The sequence below is a fragment of the Patiria miniata genome, unplaced genomic scaffold (assembly GCF_015706575.1).
Source record: "Patiria miniata isolate m_02_andy unplaced genomic scaffold, ASM1570657v1 HiC_scaffold_8, whole genome shotgun sequence".
Taxonomy (NCBI): domain Eukaryota; kingdom Metazoa; phylum Echinodermata; class Asteroidea; order Valvatida; family Asterinidae; genus Patiria; species Patiria miniata.
Genome location: NW_024037075.1, coordinates 12,567,343 through 12,592,652, shown reverse-complemented (window position 1 = coordinate 12,592,652; position 25,310 = coordinate 12,567,343). Strand labels below are relative to the sequence as shown.

General features: G+C 40.3%; 1 protein-coding gene across 1 annotated transcript; it reads right to left on the bottom strand.

Moving 5' to 3' along the window:
- Positions 1 to 846: 846 nt before the first annotated feature.
- On the bottom strand, positions 847 to 23,473 carry LOC119719539 (piwi-like protein 1). Its single transcript, XM_038189001.1, has 20 exons — positions 23,238 to 23,473; positions 22,707 to 22,833; positions 21,802 to 22,047; positions 20,096 to 20,311; positions 19,462 to 19,676; positions 18,388 to 18,512; positions 17,261 to 17,341; positions 16,241 to 16,435; positions 14,353 to 14,527; positions 13,392 to 13,570; positions 12,153 to 12,273; positions 10,643 to 10,827; positions 9,719 to 9,794; positions 9,003 to 9,203; positions 7,881 to 7,987; positions 6,104 to 6,174; positions 5,583 to 5,736; positions 4,614 to 4,739; positions 4,229 to 4,376; positions 847 to 2,679 (listed from the first exon to the last, which is right to left on the bottom strand). The coding sequence occupies exons 3-20, from the start codon at positions 22,019 to 22,021 to the stop codon at positions 2,563 to 2,565; spliced, it is 2,712 nt and encodes a 903-aa protein (XP_038044929.1). The 5' UTR covers positions 22,022 to 22,047; positions 22,707 to 22,833; positions 23,238 to 23,473; the 3' UTR covers positions 847 to 2,562.
- Positions 23,474 to 25,310: the final 1,837 nt, after the last annotated feature.

Genomic DNA, 25,310 nt, shown 5'->3' with positions numbered 1-25,310 from the left:
TTCGACCCAAGCAACATAAAGTTACAAAATGAAATTAAATGAGGAAACACAAAAACGTAAACACTCAGGATTAATAAATATTTAGATACCTTTTTGGAATAAAAAATATTGCAGGATTAATTAAACAGAACCAGAAAACAAAACAAGCTTATTTATGAATACAAATTAAAAACATAATATGCAATCAAATAAAGAACTCTTTAAGAACAAACTCATTAGAAAGATACAATTAATTATTAATTAGTAATAATTGATAATTAATAAGACTGAAATGAAAGCACATGAGTAATTACTGGTCAAGATAAAAAAAATCTTGAGTGTACGACATTCGTATTTTAATATAGGTTTTCCCGGCTATTTTAAAACATTATTTACACAAATTCACCAACTTTAACATTCAATTTCGTCCAAGAAAAATTTCACACGCTTTTAACAAAACCAATTAAGTCATTTACCATTCAATTTCAAAGTTTGGTCACCCTCTTTGGTCACTGGGTCGAGAATATTCGTCATTACCCATCAAATTCGTATAAGCTGTTGCCGAATGGCAGCATTCAGAGATCGAATTCGTCTGATATAAATCAATTAGACGAATTTGAATTCTGAATAACAAGGTTTGGCGTGGACGAGACGAAATCGAACGTGTGCTCATTGTTTGAATTTGTTTGAACTAAATTTAAAATTGTCTGACAAAAGACGAAATTAAACACTGGAAGTGCACTAAATCGATGTTGATTGACGAATTTGAATATTAGCAACGGTGAATTCGAATGATAAACATTTTAAAATAGCCGGGAAAACCTATAGACAAATTTGCCTTTTTTTTTTAATAAGGTAAATATGAGATTCAAGTATAATTAATGTCTTCATTCAAATAAAAAGAAAAACCCAGAAGTTTCCTCTATCTTATCAACTATTGCCACTGATTTTGAAGCATAAACCAATTTTAACATTTTAAGTGCAGATTGGCTAAAGAATGCCATGGTCCTGTGGTTACGGTGTTCGAACCCCTGCCAGGAACATGGTGTTTGTGTCCTTGAGCAGGACACTTTACTACAATTGCTTCTCTCCACCCTGGATGCAAGGCTGTGAAAAGAGTTTATGAAGAAACCTATGACAAGATGTGAAACATGTTACAGACCAGTACTAATAGACCTTATGCATTAGGGCGGAGTTAGAGGGCAATGGTTTGGTGTTGCTTGTCTAGGCATGAGTCTACCTTGTGTGTATTCATTGTTACTAGATTAAAATAACAACGAACAGCCTCTGAGATGCCTGTGATGCATGAGGTCTATGTGTTGGACTCAAAGCAAAAGTCTGTTTTCTTGTGCGGTGTGGTTGCACTATGTTAAGATCTAGGTTTCTCAGTACACGGTATTCGAGAGTGTAAAGTCACAGTAAAGTGGCTTGCTCAAGAACACAAGCACCATGCAAACACTAGGCTGGATTAAGAATACCAATCAGAAATTTGGCAACATTGTAAGCATGCATATGGGCAAAGTGACGTGTCCATGTTTAAAGTCTCTTTCAAAGCCCCATTGACTATACATCACTGCTAGACTTCAATCTGCAATTGCTAACATTTCTTAGAAAAAAGTAACATCAATTTTGATTCACATTTTGTAAAACAGCGAAAATAGTAAGTATAAAAAATACATTTTTAAGATTAACAAAGTCGTTATTTTTGTTCAAAGGCATTTTGGCAGGATGTAAGATGAATAAAACACTGCTGTCATGCTTCAGTCAAATTACCAACCACATCATGGATTTTCTACATTGTAACTGCTATACACTTCGAAAAGACTTGTAGAAACCTCAGAAAATTGTGTTGTTTTTGAAACTTGTGCATTTTTAAGTAAATCTTACTTAAAAACTTAAAGTAAATTTTACATAATATCTACAAGCCTACATTTTGTGCAAGTTCACAATTCTACAACAAAAACATTCTTAATTAAGTTTTCTTTTGAACTTAAAAACATTGCAACAATTGGAATATCGCAACAATTGGATCGTATGGAAGATTGCAAAAACTGGATCTTATGGAAAATTGCAACAATTTGGATCTTATGGAAGATTGCAAAAACTGGATCTTATGGAAGATCGCAACAATTTGGATCCTACAGAATAACAAACAATTGGATCTTATGGAAAAATATTAAAAACAAAATCTGAGATGGTGACCATCCGACCCATGGAATGATCCAACTTCTTGTGACCTCAAAACCCTCATCATGAAGTAGTTTTCATGTTTTTTTAACCTGATGACAAACTGAAAGAGGAGTAATCGTTAATTGCTGTTTTGTGCCCCATTTACATTATTTTGAATCTTTCCAGTCACTTTGTTTATGCTAATTTCCAAATTTTCTATGAGCAAAACAGTGAAGTCATCTTCAGCATGAAGCTTTAGCGTTACAGCATGAAAGTAAATTTTCTGATAATACGACACAGGAAGACCATATGCCTTTGTTGTTAACATTCGTAAATGTCGGGCAGAAAAGAGTCAGTCCCACTTGTGCAAACGTTGGTAAGCTTTTGTTCACATATTACCCCTGGTCTTACTGCCTATAGGAAGAAAAGCCGGTCAGCCAACTCAATCCGGGGCTCTTTATGGAGGCTTTGGCCAACAAGGAAAGACAGCTTGTGAGCGTAGAGGCAGGGGGCCGGTACACGAATGGTTCCCTGCAAAACAACAGAAGAAACAGACAAGATGAGTATGGAACTAGATCACTGAACTCTATAATTACCGTACTGTCTTATGACATGCGCATACTGAAGCAGCAATCTGCCATCTTTGTTCCCTCATGACATGTCTTATGACATGCACATACTGAAGCAGCCGTCTGCCATCTTTGTTCCCTCATGACGTGTCTTATGACATTGCACATACTGAAGCAGCAGTCTGCCATCTTTGTTCCCTCATGACGTGTCTAATGACATGCGCATACTGAAGCAGCCGTTCGCCATCTTTGTTCCCTCATGACATGTCTTATAACATTACACATACTGAAGCAGCCGTCTGCCATCTTTGTTCCCTCATGGGATGTCTTATGACATGGGCATCCTGAAGCAGCAGTCTACCATCTTTGTTCCTTCATGACATATGTCTTTTGTCATTGCACACACTGAAGCAGCCGTCTGCCATCTTTGTTCCCTCATGGGATGTCTTATGACATGCACATATTGAAGCAGCAGTCTGCCATCTTTGTTCCCTCATGACGTGTCTTACAACATTACACATTCTGAAGCAGCCGTCTGCCATCTTTGTTCCCTCATGACATGTCTTATGACATGCACATACTGAAGCAGCTGTCTGCCATCTTTGTTCCCTCATGACATGTCTTATGACATTGCACATACTGAAGCAGCCGTCTGCCATCTTTGTTCCCTCATGACATGTCTTATGACATTGCACAAATACTGAAGCAGCCGTCTGCCATCTTTGTTCCCTCATGACATGGCTTATGACATTGCACATACTGAAGCAGCCGTCTGCCATCTTTGTTCCCTCATGGGATGTCTTATGACATTGCACATACTGAAGCAGCCGTCTGCCATCTTTGTTCCCTCATGACATGTCTACTGACATGCGCATACTGAAGCAGCAGTCTGCCATCTTTGTTCCATAAGGACCTCCAGTTTTCCTCCCTTTGCAAAAATCAACACTTTGGATCTCTTGCTGTGCTCCGTGGTCAGACAGGGGTCATACGGCGGCAGCTTAAGGCACCTTTACATGCCTTTGGCAAGACCACATTGTAGCTACGTGCATTACAATTCGGGCGATTCACAATGCAGTGCGCCACCAAGAATTTGCCACGGAGAGTTAATTTTTCCCAGTGCATTGTGGGAGATGGTCAACAAATTCGCAGCGCGGGACATTAGAAATTGTTTTTTTTTCGGTCAGTGGTTTCGTTAGTGTATGATTCGAGGCACTGTTTGTTATTCCTTTTCTTGTTATCAATATGGTGTTTTTTGTAAGGCGGCAGAACGCGATGCCCCAATCTATGACATATCAGCTCAAGTTGTCTACCGACACTCATTCAAATGGGTCATGTTTTGTCGACCGTAAACTTAAAAAATGGACTCTCGGTGGCAAACTCTTGGTGGTGCACTGCATTGTGAATCGCCCGAATTCAGCTCATGCTGCGAGTAAGGACGATAATAGCCCCCCATATATACAGGATAGTCACAGTGCTTTGGAATGCCGTTCATAACTTGCCCCACTCCTTACCGGCCAATTGAAGTACAGATGGGTGAGCTTGTAGGTCAGGCTTTGCATGCTGTCTGGTGCCAGACCCGAGTTGTCCCAGATCACATTGTAACTGGTTGGAGTGACCGTGCCCTGGCGTACAGACTGACTGACAAGGAAGAAGTCGTATCTGTGGACACAAAATTGAGACCGGTCAGAGTGATAGAAATGGCGCGCTGTTCTACCGAAGGCCAAGCAATTTGCCCGTTCCAAACAGGCACATTTTGAACGGGCACTGCACTAGTAGTCTATAATAACAGAACAAACTTATGATTTTCAGAAGTTTGTAAGTTTTTGTTAGTTACAGTGTACAGGGATAATAATTTGTTTTCTGTTTTGATTTTTTTCCAGTGAGTTGTTTACTTACAAGTCTGGTTTGGTGACCACCGAGTCGATCACCGTTCCTGGGGATGGGTTGATGAGATTTCCTTGGTTCAAGGAGCAAAATCTATTGTTGATTCGCTTCTTAACGACGACCACAGCGCACTTAGGGCTGTACACAAACGATTAAAGACAACATTTATTGGCACAGTCTTGTCTATCATGACATGAGACACTAGTAAACGACACTTCTATGTCAAAAAGCAAAATGTGAAAGATTCAAAACGAAAATATAATTTGAGGCAACAACACAGATATACCATGTAACATATTTTTTTGGCAGAGTTGTATCGAGTCACTGTTTTTATGACTTGAATTGAGTCGAGTTATTTCAAAGTAGTGACTCGAGTTGAGTTTGTAATTTTAAAGAAGTGACTCGAGTCGAGTCGAGTCGAGTCATTAGGTTGAACATTTCAAAACGAAACTTGAAATGAAGAACAATTATCTGAATTCTTTTAAGGTGTAGTCTACATGGATCAAAAAGAATAGAAAACACAGAAAGTAAAAGGCAATAAGATCGTCGCATCATGAACATGATGAACCATTTCCACATTAGAAAAAAATTGGCATGATTGATTTTCCTTGAAATCAGTTAAATTTGCTTTTGATATGCCTTTATTTGAACACAAATCATTTCAAAACTTTTTTGAAAATCAAACCAATACTTACCAGGGATAAACTTAGGATTCCAAGCTTTAAAATTATATAAAAATAATGGCAGTACGTGTTTCAACAGTGACGCTAGAGCCTCGCAAAAGTAGGTTGCGGGGATTTTGGGACGCGCTGTAGTTTGGTCCATCACAAGTCAATCACAAGCCATGTCACAAGCTATTCAAACAAACTCTACGAAAAAATACATTCCAATATCACTATTTATGCTATTACCTACGACTGGACATGTGTGATGGACTGGTGACGGACTCAACTACAACACCAGTGAGAGTGTTCAACCTACCTATAGTCTGTTCCTATCATCCTGAAGGTATCAATCACTTGCGGTAGTTCATACTCCACCACAGCCGGCAGTTGCCCATCGCCGACGCCATCGCGATAGATGATGACTCTCTCGGGCAACTTACCGTTGATTTCTTTAAACTTCCTCAATGCACCTAAACAAAAAAAAATATATACATGCAGGGAAATGACCAGCAGCGTAACCAGGGGAGGGCAGAGTGGCAGATTGCAATAGACCTTTATCATGCTGCCACCATTTCAGTCATGTTCCCTGTATCCAATAACAGTACTGAATGATAATGTTTTTTGTGCAAAAAGGAACCAGACTATTTTTCCCTCCAGCCTCGCTTTGGTTGCGTTGATTTGAATGGGAAAAAAATCAAGATAACCGCAACGTGATAATGGTGTAAAGCATGGAGATTCGAAAAGCAAAATTGGGACGCTGATAGAAGCAAAATCGGGACGGAAAACATTTCACACCCACTGTCCCTCAAAGCATGTGTGCTCCCATCAGAAACTTACTTGTCATGCAGACTTTGAGACCATCAAGGAGCTCCTGTCCTGTGTGCTGGAATGTACATCGTGAAAAGTACCTGTAAACACAATAACATGGTGAGCGACAAATATTTTAAAAGGTCCATAGGATCATTTTTGTGTGCAATTTTTTCCGTTTGAAGAACCCAAAAATTGCTTAAAATCTTAAAGAAAGGTGCATAACAACTTAACTCGTTGAAGCTTCAGCTCAGTGGATACTCTACATTTTGAGAAAACAAAGAAAATGCATGCACAATTTGTTGGTTTCTAGTAACTGGAATTGGTAATGAAATGCACTTTAAAACACTTTTTTAAATCCCCTTCAAAAACTTTTTTTTTCAGGGTGACAAAATTTCATGCGGAATTATTTCACAGGGTTTTTGGTACGAGTCCGATCTCCACATTGAACAAGGATTTTGTCAGTAGAAGGTAGAGTAGATCATTTGCAGCTATCCAAAAAGTAACTGATGAAATTATTATTGAAAAGCTTACGTTGTTTAAAGAGATATTCATAAATACCTTAGACAGTTTAGCTATTCCTATTGGTCGAGAGCCCGTCACGTGGCCGGTCTTAAACGGATGATAAAGACATGGCTAGCTGGTCTTAAACACTTTTCCAGTGTCACAATAAAATGTGGACTCCTAAAAATCCAGTGCCTCTTACCGATTCATTGGTTGAACGTTCACAATCCTCACGTAGGCATGCGCAACACTACAAGCGAGTCAGAATTTTATAGCGAGTCTGCGTGACATCGCGCAGAACATGCTACGCGCACATCAATCTCCATAAAAGGGTTGTTTACATCTTACTCGCCAGCTGAACACTCCATTATTTTGCTAGAGGGATGTTTCAAAAAGCATGAAGTGAACTTGTTGAACAAAATCGGGATTTTTTGAACGAATAATTTGATATTTTTTTACGGATAAGGTATTTATGAATGGGAATAAATATGTGCTCGGTCGGTATTTATCACTCTGTTTAAGACCACTTAGAGTATGGGTGCTGATAATTACCCTCGCCTCCGGCTCGGGTAATTATCAGCACCCAGACTCTGAGCGGTATTAAACAGAGTGATAAAAACCTCTCGAGCACACATTTATTCCCTTAGTAATGGCACTATAGACTTCCTGTGAAATTATTCTTTCTGGCATGCTGTCATTTGGAAGAAAACAATAAAAGAAGGCCATTTCCAAAGATGCATCAAGTGACGCATTTTGGGATATTTCCGTTAGTAGTTGGTTTGTAATTTGGCGAATCCATGAATGGATGCGCACAAGCGTTGACATGACGCACAGGCATGCAAGGTTGCTATTATGAGTTGGTTCAGCGCATGACATCTGTGATGTGATTTTAGATTGTATCAAGCTTATCCAAGAATGATACCAATAGTGGGTGTTTACAAAGCGCACGTACCTTCCAGGTACCAGCGCTCATGGTGCTACATCATTATTACCCCTGCTCATTGGGCCCATGAAACATTCCAAATACCATCTCAGCTCCCTGGGGAGTATACAGCTCAATGCTGCCTGTTAGGCGCAAGGAAGCTAATTCAACCACAATAACTATCTCTGCCCTCACAGGTACCCATTTACTCCTGGGTGGAGAGAAGCAATGAGTGACAAAGTGCCTTGCCCAAGGGCACACGCACCATGACCCCAGGCTGGACTGGAACCCACAACCTGCAGCTTTACCCACAGACCACAAATCCAATGCCCGTAACATGAAAAGTAACATTGTAAAACGATGACCAAGTAGGATACTTACCTGCTAAGGTCATGATTCATGGAAGCGACAAAGCCACAGACAGAGCGCCCTCTAGTGGCGGAGTCGTGATAAGAGTCGATTCCTACCACCATCATCAACATTTTGGACTGAAGGTAATAAATGGAAAGACAAACGGAGACAGAATGAGCTAAAGACAAAGCTATTTAACTTTTGTAGAACACCAATTCATTGTATTGCAAGCACGCATCGATACATGAATTCACTGGAATGTGTGAATAAACTCAAGAACTGTAATAGCTAGGGTGCATGTAAAACTATCTGCACAAAGCAACTGACTTACAAAAAGTGAAACATTTACATAACATGTAAAGGAATTCTCCAACTCTTTATTTGGCTGTGTAGATTGACAAATGTTCACAATAAGATAAGGATTTAGGGTAGCACTATGTGACAGGGAGAAACTCAACGTTTCGGACAGTATGCTCTGCCCGTCATCAGGAGACAGAGCATACTACATGTATACATGATATCTTCACAACTCGGAAAATGTTGCTAACAATGAAGCAGTTTCTCACAAATGGCCAACACGGATGAATATGGGAGCACTTTTTAACGTTGTTTTTGCAAGTTTCTACTTGAAATAATGGTCATGTTTTAAAGGTCTCTCAGCAGCCCCATTAAAAAATTGGAGCATTTTTTTGGCGACTCACAGTTACACAGACCCTAGTGTGTACCAGAAATTAAACTTGTCACTGATTATTTTTCATGTAACGATACATGTAGTAAGCTCGCAGTCTGGGAACCAGACACCAAATTTATCTATAGCACTTTAAGTAATAAACACATAACATTGTAATACACTTATTTTGGCCTGTAATACACTGTATTTACTGCAAAGTGCTGAGGTGGTTTTGGGCGGTATAAATAGGTAACAGGTAGGGTGCTTTGGGGCGGTACGGGACTAAAGGGTTAAGATGGCATTGACTCACGTCTAAGCCCGCCGTTAACAATGAAAATGTTTGCCAATGTTCGCCAACAATTTCTCATTTAGATACAAACATCACAACTGCCAACATTGGGAAACAACCTTGTTTGGAATGTTGTGTTAAAAGTGTACAGCTCATACATATTCATGAGATTGAATACCATTGTATCACTTACTGGAATTAAAACTGTCCACAACTCTCCGCCCATCTTGCAGTTAATTTGCATAGCAATCTTGGTAGCTACGGACATGACGGTCTGTTTCTTGTTGATAGTGCGACCCACAATGCACTGGCTGGGTACCGGGGCCTCTAGACAGCAGAACTTCTTGATGGCGTCGTAGCGATCCTTACGAATAGTTGGTAGGATACACACAACCTGGGTAACGGTGGAACAAAAATATGAACAAAATTCTGAATACTGCTGGTAAAAGTGCTTATTAGGCTTTGTGAAAATAAGGCGATGAGGCGACTGAGCATGCAAGTTCACTTCAAAAAACAGCTTCCAATGACATTTGATGGGAATACTAGCCTTGATCATGACCAAATCTGTCTACTTGTTCCCGTAACAAGCAGCCGCTACATATTAGCCTGATTTGCGTACCCGTTGTACTGTACATGTGAATTGCCACAGCACTGTGCCGTGCACAGTAGCCTCAACGATCCCCTTGCTTATCTGCACGCTTAATTACGCCCCACACACACATATCTAACTTTTTCCCAACAGTCAAGGCGAAAGACAGCCTGGACGCAAAGTATATGCTCACTATGATAAGTAGGTCAGGCTATGGTAAACAGTCTTCTCTCAGGGAACAAGTAGACAGACTTGGTCAAGGCTATGGGAGTACAGGCTTTCAAGTCACAATTGAGAAGGCAGCCTTTAATCACACTCACCATCTGTGTCTGGGGACTCAAGTTCTGTCGGATAGCACGGATAAAGCTTTCAGTGCGGTCATCACGTAGCTCACATCTAAAGAACACCAAACAAATAATGAGAGAGAGAAGAAGGATAGCAATAAATTCTGCACTTTAAAGCCCTTCAAGATTGGCAAAACCACTTTAGCCAATCGAGTTGGCATCCACACTCCAAATTATATTGTGAAACAATCTTCTGTGGAGTACGGAAACACTTCAAATCCCTGCACAATATTTTGGTGTCGTTAAGCTCATGGCAAGCAGGCAGATTCAGTCATGCTTCACTGCTCTCCACAGTGCATTTTTTTGCAACTTGAGACTCAGACTCGGACTCGACCAAATTGCTACCAAACCTGGACTCAGACTCGACCCAATTGCTTCCAAACTTGGACTCCGACTCGACCCAACTGCTTCCAAACCTTGACTCAGACTCGACCTAGTTGCTTCCAGCTTGGACTCCAGACTCAACCCTATCACTTCAAAACTTGGACTCGGACTCGACCTAACTGCTTCCAAATTTGGACTCAGACTCGACCCAACTGCTTCCAAACCTTGACTCAGACTCGACCCAGTTGCTTCCAGCTTGGACTCCAGACTCGACCCCATCACTTCAAAACTTGGACTTGGACTCGACCTAACTGCTTCCAAATTTGGACTCAGACTCGACCCAATTACTTCCACACATGGACTCAAACTCGACCCAATTGCTTCCAAACTTGAACTCAGACTCGACCCAATTGCTTCCAAACTTGGACTCAGACTCGACCCAATTGCTTCCAAACTTGGACTCAGACTCCACCCAATTGCTTTTAAACTTAGACTCAGACTCGACTCAATTGCCTCAAGGCCTGGTGTTGGTCTTGACTCAAATAACGCAACTAACAATCTTGTAAGCAGTCTTACATTAAGGGTGGTCTGGTTTCCATTCCCAAACGCGGCGCCACTGTGTTGAAGGCATTTAGGAACTCCATGGCATTCTTGCTATCACGCGCTGTGTAGATCAGCAGCCAGTTGTGCAGACCAATACAGCTCAGCAGATCCTTCCGCAGATCTCTGCTCCACTCTGCATTCTCACCCAAGGAAATCTCCTGTTGGTGTTTACAGGCATATAGGATCATTTTCTTTTCATGCATTTTGTTCAAAATTCCAAAGAAGAATGTCCAAAATTTAAGCTGTTGAAGTTTCAGCTGTGGATATTACACTTTGCGAGAAAAGAGTGAAAAAACATGCACAACTTTTTGATAATGAAACACTATTTCGTCAACAGATCTCTTTATTTTCTGAAAAATCAGTCAATTGACTGATCATTGGATATCACCTACATTTCTTGATTTCTTCTAAATGACAGCAAGCCTGACAAAACAATTTTACAGATTGTTTAGTACCAGTACAATCTTTAATCCAAGTAAGCATTTCAATGATTCAGAAGGTTACTTTTGAGACAAATGCAAATAATCCTCTATGCCTTTAAAGGGACACTAAGTCCAGGAACAGCCCAATTGGGCTACAAAACGTGCTTTGAACGAGATGATGTTAATCGGAAAGAACATGTAAAAGTAGGATATAAACATCCACACAACTATCCTTTCAAAACTGGGTGTTTTTGTGTTATTCCTGTATTATGCGTGCAAAAACAAATTTTGGGGTCCACTTTTGCGACCCCATAAATTCAAGCTATGTGGATGCTAGTTGTGATTTCATTCGTAAAGTGTTTGCCTTTTGCGGACGTTAAAGAAATGTCATTCTTTTTACTTTGGTGATTGGTCACTGCTGTTCCCGAGACACACAACGTGTATATCGTATACCGAGAACGACACGAAAAACGTATTCGTACTCCATCGTGTGCGATATAAACAACTGGGGATTTTTACTCTTTTCTCGGGAACGGTAAGACATTAGGTTGGTTTCCTTTCAACCAGATGTTTGAAATAGGCTAAGTAAGCAATCCAAAACATGAAATTTGGGGGATTTCAGGTACTAGTACTACGATCATTTATAAGCAAACGAAACATAGTACTGATTTCACAAATCTGATTATTCCAATGCCTGTTCTTTTTCTTTTCAAATACTTTGAGGATTGTTTTCAATTACCCAAAAAAGTTTCTACTGAATTAATGTCAGTATAAACCTTGCTCAAAGTGAAGAAAGGACTAGTATCAAATATCCTGAGAAATTATTTCAACTAAAATGCTAAGCTGAAACTTCAAAAGGTTAGTTTTTAGGCACCCTTCTTTATTATGAACAATTTTGTTGCTCCAAAGAAAAAAAAAAGGAAATAGAAATATCCAACAAACCTTTCTAGCCAATTTTACGACAAATGTTTCATGTCAAATTCACTTCGCATTCACAAAAACTACATGTAACTTAAAAACTGGTCTTCATCTCGACGTCCCAATCTCTTTGTCAGACTCACATTCTTTCCCTGGTGACCGGTGAGGATTTTCTCCCGATCCATGATGCGAGCGTTGATCCTGACTGGCTGAGCTTCAAAGCTCACCTGCCACTTTTGCAGGTAAGTACTCGCCTCTTGATTCCTGAAAGAAGGTTAAGAACACAGGTCACAAATCATTATTTTTCTAGGTCAGCCTGGGCCCGAATCAAATATTTTGTGATTGTGGCATTCAGTTTTGCCATTGACAAGCTATGTTTTCAATTACCAGCAAAGGTCCAGTCTATGCACTGAGTATACAGTGTTTATACATCTGTGAAGGGCAAAACCTAATATTAAAAGTCCACTCTGTAAAGCATACACATTATTATGTTTCATGTCTCCAGTGTTGTGGTTGAGTCACTTGAGGGTCGAGTCCGAGTCGGAGTCTCAAGTCAATGGACCGATCCAGTAAGCACCGCCCCATTGTATTCTGATCAATCACAGCCGTGATTTATGTCCGACGTGCGTGCACAAACGTCCGACATGCGTGCACGCGCGTATGATGTGCGCGGCAGGAAAATGCAGCGTGGCATTGGAGAGGAGCACGTGTTTAAATAATTTGCCCACGTGCGCAGTGGGAGGGGCTTACTGGATCGGTCCATTGGGTCGTGGCTGAGTCCAAATCCAAGTCCAAGCGACGAGTCATTTCATGGATGAAATATCTATGGATCAATGGAGTGGAAGAAAGCGATTGGTAAAATATGAGATGTTGCAGGGAGGGGTGCATTTAATGACAATTTTTCATCATTTGCAACACCACCTGGAGTGAGTTGTGGTACATTTCATGTGCTTAACGTTCTTTAGTGTTACTGAAATGTTACTTTGGGGGGAAAAAAGAAATATGCTTAAATGGTTTGTTTTTGGTGTAAATAAATATATGATTCACTGCTCACGAGTCCTGCGTCATTAGTGTCAAATCGGAGTCATGATGGCCAAGTCTGAATCCAAGCCCAAGTCTTTTACCTATGTGACTCGCGTCGAGTCAGAGTCAACAAAATTGCGACTCGAGACAGACTTGAATCCGAGTCCTGGGCTCCAGTTCTACATCACTGGATGTCACTGAGTCAAAATCAATACACTCACACGCTGGGCAGGTTATTTTTGTGTAAAGTGCTGGCTTACTGTTAAAATGGTGCACAAAAGTTTGGCTGAATGTAGATTGCCATCAATTGTTATTGAACAAAATTTTTCTGGATGTAAGGAAAAATAAACCTTACTGACCTGGGAAAGCTGCCGATGAAGTTGGTCAGCTCTTTCATGCGGACGTTGGGCGTGATGCGAGTGTACACAGACAGGTCCTTCATGACGTGGAAATCACTGCGCATAGCTTCGCTGAGCCCCGTCAGGGTACACAGCTCAGGGATCAGGTGGATGTGATCAATCATTCCCCGGCGCTGATCCTATTACAATAAAAAAAACACAAATAAATCTGCCTGTGATTATGGACTGGCTCCTGGTCCTTACTTTGTGGTTGATGGGCGAGTGTTGTGTGAAATTCGGACTCTATGAAATACAGATACATTAGTTGTATTACGCATGCCTAATAGTGAAGATAATTAGGACACTGACAGATTTAATGTTCTATTCAACGAGGCGAAGCCGAGTTGAATGAAACACTCCATCTTTCAATGAATGAAAATATTCTGACAATTGCACTAATGCAAGACATTCATTATTTGTTTTGCACAACAACCAATGAGATCTTTGTCATTCGATTGGAGGATAAGACTTTAAGAACAAACAAAACTCACAAAAGTGCAACATATCCACTACTTTTTTTCAGCTTGGTCGAGGCTAACAGAGGTTTAAAAGTCAAATCATTGACCATAATGAAAATTAACATTGTTATTTCTTAATCCTATGCAAAAAAAACCATCTATGCAACTGCATCAACTTCAAAGGCAAGTTTTATACTGCCTTTATGCATGATAATGGTTTAAATAGCGCAAAGATTGTATAGCGTTGGGCTGCTGCACGTCGTAGAGTGCGCGCGGCGTGCAATAGATCAAAAGAGATGGGACAAAAATGCAGGGTGAATGGAACCAAAAATGAATGGTTTTGACATAGGCCGTGCAATGGTTTGTTTATTGAATGCCCCTTGACCTACAATCCTCCAATCAAATGACAAGGATTTACTTGGGTGTTATATAATGCCCTTTAATTAAGATCTGAAATAACTCACCCTTTTCTTTGGATTGCTGACCAGCAGTGGCTGTCCTAGATCACTGATATTTAACCCGTACGCATCCCGGTAGTACTGGGCGTAGGTTATTTTAGTGCCGTCCAACTTGTCGTATGTGTTCATGGGATCGATATTAAAGTCGATGTCATCCACTCGGTAGGTCTTGTTGTTGTACCTGAATGACAGCCATCCAGAATTTATTTGGTTACTTTTTATATCCAAACCTCTCTCGGTCCACTGATCTTATCAACCAGGCATGCAACTGGGAAGTCACAAAAAAAAGAGAGGAAATTGAAATCTTTCCAAGACTTTGTACAGTGTTTTTCTAGTGAAAAAAAAAGAGGAAATTAGCTGATCCGAGGAAAAGTTGCATGCCTGATCAACTGATCTCAACCCAACTGATCTCAATTGAACGATCACAACCCAACTGATCTCAATCCCCAACTTATCTCAATCCACTAATATCCAATGCCGTAGCCAGGGTTCTCATCCTGGGGTGGGGGGGGGGGGGGGTCAGTGGGGGGGGGGTCTTGAGGTTACAAAGGTAGACAAGGTTTTTCACTGGACACCCGCCCTCTGTACAACCAAATAGGGGGGGGGGGAGGCTTGACACTATCTTCCCATGGGGGGGGGGGGGGGGCATTCAAAATGTATATCATGGCTACATGTACATTAGACAATAACTACCGCCACTCGCTTCTAAGGGACGTTACAATGAACAGCCACTAGCAAAAAAAAAAGTTTTGCAAAAAAATATGCACAAAATCGCAGAAAAAAAGGGACTTAATTTTTTTCCAGCTAATCATGGTAACAAATATGGCTGTGCATTTCTCCGGATGCCAAATTTTCAGTGGGGGTTGGGGGATTTTTATGGGGCGCCCCCATGCCCCCCACGCGCCCTCATGGCCCCCTGTAGCTAACCCGCTAATTATATCACCCAAACTGATCTAAACCCAACTACCATCAATTCATTGATAATCTCAACCCAACTGATCTCAACCTAGGCCAACCCAACCCTACCAAACCAAATCAAGCCAAAGCCAATTCAACTAAACTGAATCAAACCGAAAAGATCTGAACTCAACCAGGTCACACTCAAACAAACGAAACTGACCTGAATCGATGCAAACCAAATCAAACACAACTGAGTTGATGCAAACTGAATCGAACCAAACCATTGTGATCTCAACCATACCAAACTGATTAGAACGGAACCGAACAGAACCGAATACATCGGACTCAAAAGAACCAAACTCAAGTGAACTGAACTGATATACAAGGTGAGTCAAAAGAAAAAGAAACCCAAATGTCGGGATCATTTTTTTAGTGAAGTTCTGCATGTAGCACTTTCAAAATCTAGGATATGAAAGCCCAATTCATATAAAACTTTCTTTTGAGTACAAGAATCATTCAAATCACTCATGCAATTTTCAAGTTAGGGAAATTTAAACACAACCACTGTTTTAAACTTCTGTCCATGGATCACAAAAAGGTAAGTGTTCTTTCAGCAAAACGAAACTGAATCACATATAGGGATGTGAAAGAACGCACACCTTGTTTGTGATCAGTGGACAGAACTTTAAAGCGTTGGTTGTGTTTAAAAATCTGCAACTTGAAAAGTATGAGAGCGATTTGAATGATTCTTGTACTAAAAGAAAGCTTATGAATTAGGCTTTGATATCCTAGATTTAGAAAGTACCACATGCAGAACTTCATGAAAACAATAGTCCTGACATTTGGGTGTTTACTTTTTTTTGACTCACCCTGTATGTACCAAACTTAACCCAATGGAACTGATGGATCTGAACTTGACCACACCTAACTAACTCAATCCAACCAAACAGACCTGATCTGAAACAAACTTAACCAAACAATGCTGTTCTCTTACTTGGTCAGGACAATTTCTCCCGCCAGTACTCTCTTGGCCGCATCCCTCCAGCCTGCTCCCTTGGTCTGCTGAATCTCAGCCAGCATGTCCAAGACTGTCTCCGTTCTCAGGATCTTGTGAGAGACGTCCGCCATCAGGAGAACCTCCTGCTCATACTGCAAGATGGAGGTGATGAAACCGGGCAGGAGCTGGATCCTAAAGGGATGAGGGGAGAAATGACAGAGAGAAAGGAGCATCAAGGAAAGTGGAACAATCAACACAATAAACAACAGTCTAAGAAACTTTGTAAGCAGAATTTAATTTGTTTCTGCCATTGTCAACATTTGATCTGCCAAATGTGACCTACTGTGGCAAAATGAGGAATGTCCCCCACAACAACGCCTGAAGTTGGATACACTAAAAAATCATATCAAAATCAATGGTTTTTTAAGTTATCCAAGATTCACACTATGCCTTTTTGTTGGGAAACAAATATCCCTAAAAGTTGGAAACTGAAGAACGTTTTCCACTGCCGTTTGCAGCGCAATGTGCATTTCTTTCTTCAAAGCCGTTTTTCTCGAAATGAGGTTGGTAAAGTTCGGTGGGACACTGTTGAAGTTCCTGCGACATATCTTTGGAGTACATTAAGCTACAGAAATAAATTTGGTATCATTTGAACGCTAATGATTTACGCTTTAACATGATGTACGTTACTTGAAAGTCAAAGGTGGGGGTTATTCCTCATTATGATATGGCAGGTTACATATAGCAAGTTTACATGGGCCAACATGTGCAGTACTGTGTCAAATTTCCTCACTTTACTACCAATCCTGCAAAAATTAAAGATGTTTTGCAAAATCCACACAAAAGGCTCTCACATTTAACGGCCATTCATATTGCTGCTAATGGCTCTGTCTATTGATATACAATCTCAGCCACTTCAAACAATTTTTAATGAAACTCAAAGCCAAGCAGACCTACTGCTACAGATATTTCACATCTACGTTCAACTTAAGACATGAGCCAAATCGTTTCACTTACTTGTGTTGCTGGATTTCCCTTTTGGCGTTGGGGTTGAAATAGTTCCGGCCAATCTGCTCAAAGCCAACCAATCCAAGGATCCTAAAACAGAGAAAGTAACAATGTGATAAAAAATTGCAAGCATAGATTACGCTTCATTGAATTCCTTAAAAAATATATACAAATAAGCAAAATTGTATCTTTGTTTTTAAGAGGCCATGAAATGAAAATAACACTTGAACATTTTGTGCAAATAGCTTAGAAGGCATTGTAAAGGTGCATCTTTGTCACTGTTAACAACTTGTTGATAATTTTCAAAATAAAGTATTATTTCCATAAAACAGAAATAAAATGACAGCAAACTAATTACTTTCCTACTTTTCCACACAGACTCAACTTTCTTCAAAGTTTTGGAGATTTGTCAATCAAATTTGTCATTTTTCACAAAGGAGAATACAAATAATCATTTCTGATTGATTTCTAAGTCATTTCTGACTGATTGTTTCAGCTTTTCACGGCTGGTCATTATTTAGTATGCCATTAAATAAAAACCCTGGGTCTCATGTGTTCTTTAACCCTAATCCTCCAAAATCCTCTGAATGGTTTTTGGAGGATTGAGGATGAATGGTGGAATTTTTGCGTCAGGGTGATAAATTAAATTATAGGTTTTGCCCTTCACCGACGTTTAAACACTGTATACTCAGTGTGTTACCTCCCGAGTGAAAGTTGGAAAAAATCACTCGGGTGGGACTCGAACCCACGACCTCAGACGTCTGCACTAGAAGCAGGAGGTCGTGGGTTCGAGTCCCACCCGAGTGATTTTTCCAACTTTCACTCTGGAGGTAACACACCGAGTATACAGTGTTTAAACGTCGGTGAAGGGCTAAACCTATAATTTGAGGATGAATGGTGTTTGAGAAACATGAGGATTTGGGAGGATGGAGAATGAATGGTGTTTGGAGGAGGATTTTGGAGGATTGAGGATGAATGCATTTTTTTGTCTGACAATTTTGAAGGATTGAGGCGCAGGGTAACCTACATTTGAACATAGGTGCAACATTTTGGAGGATTGAGGATGGTTCCCAGCAAAAAGACCCTCGGGGGTTTAGGGTTAATTTTAGCAACGATGAAAAAAAGAGCAAACCTACTTGCGGAAGATGATGTTGTAAACCTGCATGCAGGTTGGTGAAGTAGGAGGCAGTGCATTCTTGAGAGCCACAGTAATGGTGATGATGTCATCAGAGTCACGGCGTTTGGTTTGAAACCTGGTCACCTAGAGTTTGCAAAACAAGGCAAAAATAAGTATAGAAAATATATATGCATCTCATGAAAACATCTTTACAACTTTGCATCTTGTGTTGAGATTGATTGTTTCTGAAAAATACAACTCTACAGTGTGAGTACAAAACAAATGAAACCCAAATGTCGGGATTATTATTTCAGTAAAGATCTGCATGTAGCACTTTCAAAATCTAAGATATAAAAGCAAATTCATAAGCTTTCTTCTAGTACAAGAATCATTCAAATCACTCATGTACTTTTCAAGTTACGGAATTTTAAACACAACCACCGTTTTAAAGTTCTGTTCACAGATCACAAAAAAAGGTGTGCGTTCTTTTAGTAAAACGAAAACAATTCACACACATCCCTATGTGATTTGTTTTCGTTTTGCTTAAAAAACATTTACCTTTTTGTTATCTGTGGACAGAACTTCAGAACGGTGGTTGTGTTAAAAATTCTGTAACTTCAAAATTACACTGAGTCATTTGAATGGTTCTTTTACTAAATGAAAGCTTATGTATTGGGCTTTCATATCCTAGATTTTGAAAGTGCTACATGCAGAACTTCACTTAAACAATGGTTCCTACATTTGGGTTTCAGGGGTTTTTTTTTACCTACCGTGTAGTGAAAGCCCTACCACTCTCAGATCCTTCTGCAGTTTTGAGGAAGGTAGAGCCCAGCTAAATTCACATGACATGGGGCAGGTACAAAGAATGCAGCTTCGATTTCCCACACAGCTGAGGATTTTAGAGGATTGAGCGAGGTTCCTAGAAATACGCTATCAAGCCGGCATTTATCTCCCGTTAAGAATATATTTTTTCGAAATCAGTGACATACTTTTGCCATGTAGCCTCAATCCTGCAAAATCTTCCATTTTTGCAGAGAGGATTTTGAAAGATTTGGGAAGGTTAGGGTTAAAAAGGCATTTTACATCTACTCACCGGCTCATCAAGCCTTCGCAGCAGGAACAACATCATCCCATCAAAGGCCATGGGGGTGCCTAGGATCTCAGAGTGAGCCCGTAGCAGGGCATGACGTGCCCTAGGGTTGTCCACAACGGGGCTGAAGTCCACGCTGTACTGGTGCAGAAGCCACTGATCAGCAGCCTTCATGCGGAAACAGTTGGTCAAGACCTCCACTGGCTTTCCTTTCTTGCCTGGAGGATTATGAAAAAATGTACAATGGAGTTTGTGCACGTGTTCTCACTCAACTGTGACAGAGAGATATGACTTCAAACTTAAATGCTGTTGTTGCTGTGAGGTAGGTGCCTGTGCAAAGGCAATGCTGGATACTGAATCATTCTCTTGTCCCAGACGCTGATTTAGGGCGCAATTTAAAACATGACTAGGCAAAAAATTGGGGACCCTATTGTCCTCTATTGTCCCTTATTGAATGCAGAAACAAACTATACCCACCAACATAGTGAGCTAAGGCCCAAGGCGTATTTTCATGGCGCCGTGGAAAAAAACTGCACTAATGACAAATGATCTACCCTACCTTTAAAGACAGCTTTTAGATGAGAAAATGGAATATTTATTGGCACATCAATCAGGGATTACAGGGCACCAGACCTACCTCTCTTATCAATGGGTCTGGGTGCTTTTTGTTCTCCGTAGCGGAGCTCTGTCTGTCTGCCGCGGCCACTGACTCCCCCTCCCTCAGTAACCTGGGCCCCGCCCACGCTCAACGCTGCCATCTGAGCTGTAGGGGGCACTTCAGCTGGCATTGGCCTCGGGGCATGAGGATGGTAACTCTCGGCCATGGCCGCTCTTTGCTCCATGCTTATAGCAGCTGTGTAACAAAGAAAGTAGTTTAAACAGTGCGAGTATAAACCAGTTGGCGCAAGTCAGATTTCACCTGCCCCCTTTAATTGTCTCCTGTGCAGTTATGCATGAAAACTAATCCAGTGAAAATGTCACCAAAAGAGGCAGGAAGAGTTACTCTAAAAACTATATATGAAAATATCTATATTGCTACAGAATGAAACTATGGCCAATTATAAAAGTGTATAGTTTTTTTTACTCATACTGTATCTATAGGGTCATTCTATAAATTTGGGGTCCACCTTTTTCCTGTCCCTGTTACATCTGACATCTTGATTTGATAATTTGGATACACTCCTAAATGCAGTCATCTTCTTCAAATGGTTATGAAGAGCAAACCACTTACCCAACAAATACCAATTTCTGGAAAATAAAGCACCAAGGGTAGGACAAAAGTGTCAAACTCTGAACCCTAAACTTATAGAATGATCCAAGAATTCATGTCTTGCATCATCATATTAGAGCATGTGCATGTATATGTAAATTTGCTCGAAGTTTTTTGTGTTAAGTTTCAACCTCCAAAAAATAGATTTTGTTTCTAAATTGCAATTTTTTAGCAATACAAAAGATAATCACTTTCATCACAAAAAGTTATCACTTTTGTATGAGACATCGCGCCAAAAAATTCCATCCATTCTTATTAACCCTCCTGCTATCTAAACAGTCACAGACAGTCAAACAAATCAATCCTCTTCCCTGCTATGCATTTTACACAGGCTAGTCACCAACTGTCAGACCATATTTCAAGCAAGCACTGTAACTAGCCAAATTCAGTCAACCGACAAAAGCAGGCAAGTGGCTGGCACAGCTGGCTTATCAATCACCTACAATCAAAGCATAGCTGGATCAAGTAAACAGTCACAGCCAGTCAATCCTGCTTTATGTACCGGTAGGCTGGGAGCCCTTAACTGTTGAAAACAGTCACTTGGTTGGCTTTGACTGAAAGGACAACTTGGCACATATTGTATGTTTGCATACTTGCATCAGAGGGTTAATTAGTTTACAACTCTCAAATTGCTTGCAGCTGACAATAATTCAGGCATATGTTTTATACATTATGGGCACAGGCACAAAACAACCCAAAATAAAAGTATATTTTCAGATAAAATGAATAAAATGAAAATGCATAAAACTGCTGCAAACTCAGTGCTTTGACTGGATTGACCTGAAATATAAAAAATGTAAAAATGTAAGCAGCCTGACGTTTTGAACTTAACAAGTTCTGGCTTCATATTTTCAGAGGGTTGAAAGTGTCTACAATAGACCAAAAAAGAGGAGTTTTTCCATCTTAAGATTCAATGCAAAATGAAAACACATACAAAATGAAAGTGTAACTTCATGAAATTGTGGTTTATTTGAAAAATTGAAAATTGTTAGAAGAAAAAAATCAAATTATGTTGAAGAGCATGGATTACATGTAACTCTCAGCCTGAAAAATGTCTGTCAATAGACACCCACCTCCTGATCCAGGGACCTGGGAAGCCCCACCCCTGGTTCTGCCCCTCCCTGGGGCAGGCATGGCTTCAGCATCACCACTAGGCATGGGCGTGGCAGGCGCTGTCTCCCCTGGCCTCCGGGGCTGGCCCTGCTGCTGCCCTGCAGAGGCCCTCCCACGGCCACGGCCTCGCCCCCGACCACGGGCACGCCCGCTGCCAACGCCTTGCTGACTGTCGGCCATGTTGGGTGTTTCCAAACTTCTTTGCTCTGGGGAAGAACAACAGCTCATGTGGTGATGAACAGAGTTTACAGCAATTATGATTGGTAAAGCGGTGAAATGGCAACACCAATGAACAGTTACAAGCATTTGGTTAATGGGACACAAAGTCCTGAAGTTTATACTTTAGAGTGCTTACTTATCCTATTTTAACAGTCTGGTTGAAAGGAAACTAACCCAATGTCTTACTAAGAAAAGGTACCCTCAATAAGAGGTTTTTTGCGTATGAAGAAAGAGAATAAAATGCTCCTTACCACCAATCAGATATTGTGTTGACAAGTTATGGCTATTTAAAGTTCACTCTCATAAACGTGTAAAAAGAAGTAAAGTGCTGAGAAAAAGACATTTAAAGTTTCAAGTTTGTATTCGTGACAATGAAAGATGCCAATTATTTTTTTCCGTGAAAACACTTGCACTCCACAACTTGTAAGGTATTTCTATAAAATATATGTAGTAGACATATCAAAGATTACAAATATCAATAAATCTGAAAATCCCCCCCCCCCAAAAAAATCCACTCCCATTCAGTTTTGTTTTTTGGCATTTTTTCCCCGCCACGGCCTGTGTCCAGATCCGTTACATTTTGCCAGAATGCACAATCTCTCAATACTCAATGAACATGTTCTTTACATTTCTCAAGTCAACTTACTTTTTTACAGATGATTTTCTTTGTTGCTTGGATCACAAAGAAGCTGGATGTTGTCCACCATTTCTATCTGCAAGAACTTTTTCCAGGATACAGTAGGTCCCTCAGCTGGATACATCCAGACAATTAACTGTGGGAAAGATGAGAAATATGAACAGTCAGGAAATTGACAACTAACAAGTACAAAGAAACACCAATTTTTCACTTAAGTAGTAATTTAAATTAAAATTACTACATGTACTTACATGTAGGTGAAAACTTGGTGTTCTTTGTACATATTAGTTGTCGATTTCCTGACAGGTGAGTTACCACTGAGTTTACTGGTCACAAGTAAACTCAATGGTAACTCACCATAGGTTTAAAAATTAAAATTGAACATTCTCCAAAAAGGCACACAAGGGACTGTTGGACTCTGATTATTGGTGGTATGCCTCAGTTTACTGGTGCAGTACTCGTCCTAACAGATTCCAACAAACCCTGGTGTTGGAGTTTGGCTGGAGGGGTATTGTTAGGGTTAAAGTAATCTTACTGTACCGATGTAAAGTACCAACAATTAGGTTCTGTATTAAAAAGGCCTAATTGTCTCTGGCAGGTAGTGTGGAATCCGGTGACCAGATAGTTTTCACAAGCCTGACTTGCCCAAGCCTTGCACCACTGCAGAAAATGGCTGCCGCCAGATTTGTCTATAGCGCTGGCCCTTACCCAGTATTATGTGGGTACTTCCAAGTCACTGAAGTGAATCGCTTTATGCCCTATACAGCCAGCTAATATCCAGAATCAGACAATGGAGAAAAAAAAACTGGGCATCAAGAAGCCACATCTGGTCACATAGAAAACCACTCACTCATAACAATGGAACAGGATGGGTCCATTCAAACTGTTTCTTAAAGTGGTCGTTCGTGATAGTGATTGTGCATTATTATAGAATTTACTATTTCGGGAGCCAAAGAGGATGCGTGTTATAGCCAACTGTTTGTTATAGCAGCGTTCATTATAGTGGTGGTTCACTGTATGGGGACGCCTTCCCTCCAACAGTTGAAGTTAAAGACCCCCCCCCCCCACATTATACCCGACTTACAATGTAATAGGATCCCAAATCTTATGACAAATTGCTAATAGAGAACCAGGTTCTCATCTCTCAGGTTTTTGTACTTTTATACTGTGAGATGACCCAAGGTTTTAGGCAGAACAAGACCCTGACTGGTAACATTCTCGTCAGTTTAAGCACAAATACAGAAATAAATTAAGGCCTGGTAAACATTACATCCTACATTTGGATAAAAAATAAGGGTAATGAGCTGGTAAAATATATATTTTCAGCTCCAAGTTTCATAAGCCAGAAAAAAAATAGGTGGGATGATGGCCATGCAACTCATTTAATTTTTTTTTTTTTTCATTCTCTCAAAATTAAAAATTTTCTTTCTTTATTGTTTTTAAATCAAATCCTACAATACATTTAATTGCAGAATATTTCATCTTTGCTATCTGATTCGTGGCTCTGGAGGATTTTTGAATGGAAATAAAGTCCAAAAGTGCAATAGGTCTGATTCCCGTCTCCGGAATACGAAGTTCCAACGACAATGTAAGCGTGAAACCATCAATACACGCCGGAACCAGACAAAGATTCGTCATGGTAACAATTTGAAAGTCCAAAACAACACTCACTGTGCATGTTCAGCGTAATGCTGGTACAACATGCGCATGTAATGTGAAGTGGGCTGAAGATGGCGATGGGGCATAGAGGAAATGGGCAAAAGGCGAAGGGACAAGGGGCCAAGTAGAAATGGTAGGGAGGCCAGCAAAACGACCCTTCAGAAATTTATATCTATGCACGTACCTGTTCCAGGGTATGTGTACAGGTACGTGCACAATAACGTTACATTCAACGAAAAAAACGTATAATGTGAGACCTTACTTTTCTCATTGAAACGGTTTCCGACTTAAATGATATTTATACATCGCACTTTCCGTGGCATCCTTTACCATTTATCAGTGAAGACAAGTTTACAATTACTCGGCAAAACTGAAAAAATATCCCCTAAACTGTCGCCTGTTTTGAATTTGTGACCCAATACTTTTGTACTACACGACATGGAAAAACAACAAAAATGCATCAAATACTCTCTGTTTTTTTGCGCTAAGGTTTGCAAAAGTGACTTTGATTGCCTTAAATTCCTGTCCACGTGGAATTTTTTTTTATCAAAGTACTTCGAGCGTGATGTTGACCGATACTTCAGTGGGTCAAACTGCGACCGCAGGCATCCATGTTTGCTGATTATCAGTATTTCATATTTTGAGTGCGCATGCGAGCAAACTAAATGAGCGGCTGAAACATACGTGCACCGCAATGTACTGTGAAAGCACAAGGCGCGCCGAGTTGCACAGTACCAACCGCAAACATGGTAAATTCCGCATGAAAATTGTAACTTCTACCCCAGGAAACTGTTGAAAATTACAAAACAGGTGTCACTAGAATTGGGACAAGTCTTCTTCAGGTTGAAAAGGTCATTTTTGAATAACAAAAAACACCCTTGACTCTAATTTGATTGAAACTAAAGAGGGACCCGTAACAACAGGATATCGCGGTAGTTTTCCCATGTCTGGTGG

Bases quoted from the DNA above. Each gene is read 5' to 3' on its own strand.
- LOC119719539 (XM_038189001.1), bottom strand. From the start codon at position 22,021: ATGGCCGACAGTCAGCAAGGCGTTGGCAGCGGGCGTGCCCGTGGTCGG. The intron at 13,571-14,352 runs GTGAGTTATTTC...TTATTGTAATAG, and splicing joins TCAGCAATCCAAAGAAAAGG to GATCAGCGCCGGGGAATGAT. The intron at 5,737-6,103 runs GTAAGTTTCTGA...TTTTTTGTTTAG, and splicing joins TCTCAAAGTCTGCATGACAA to GTGCATTGAGGAAGTTTAAA.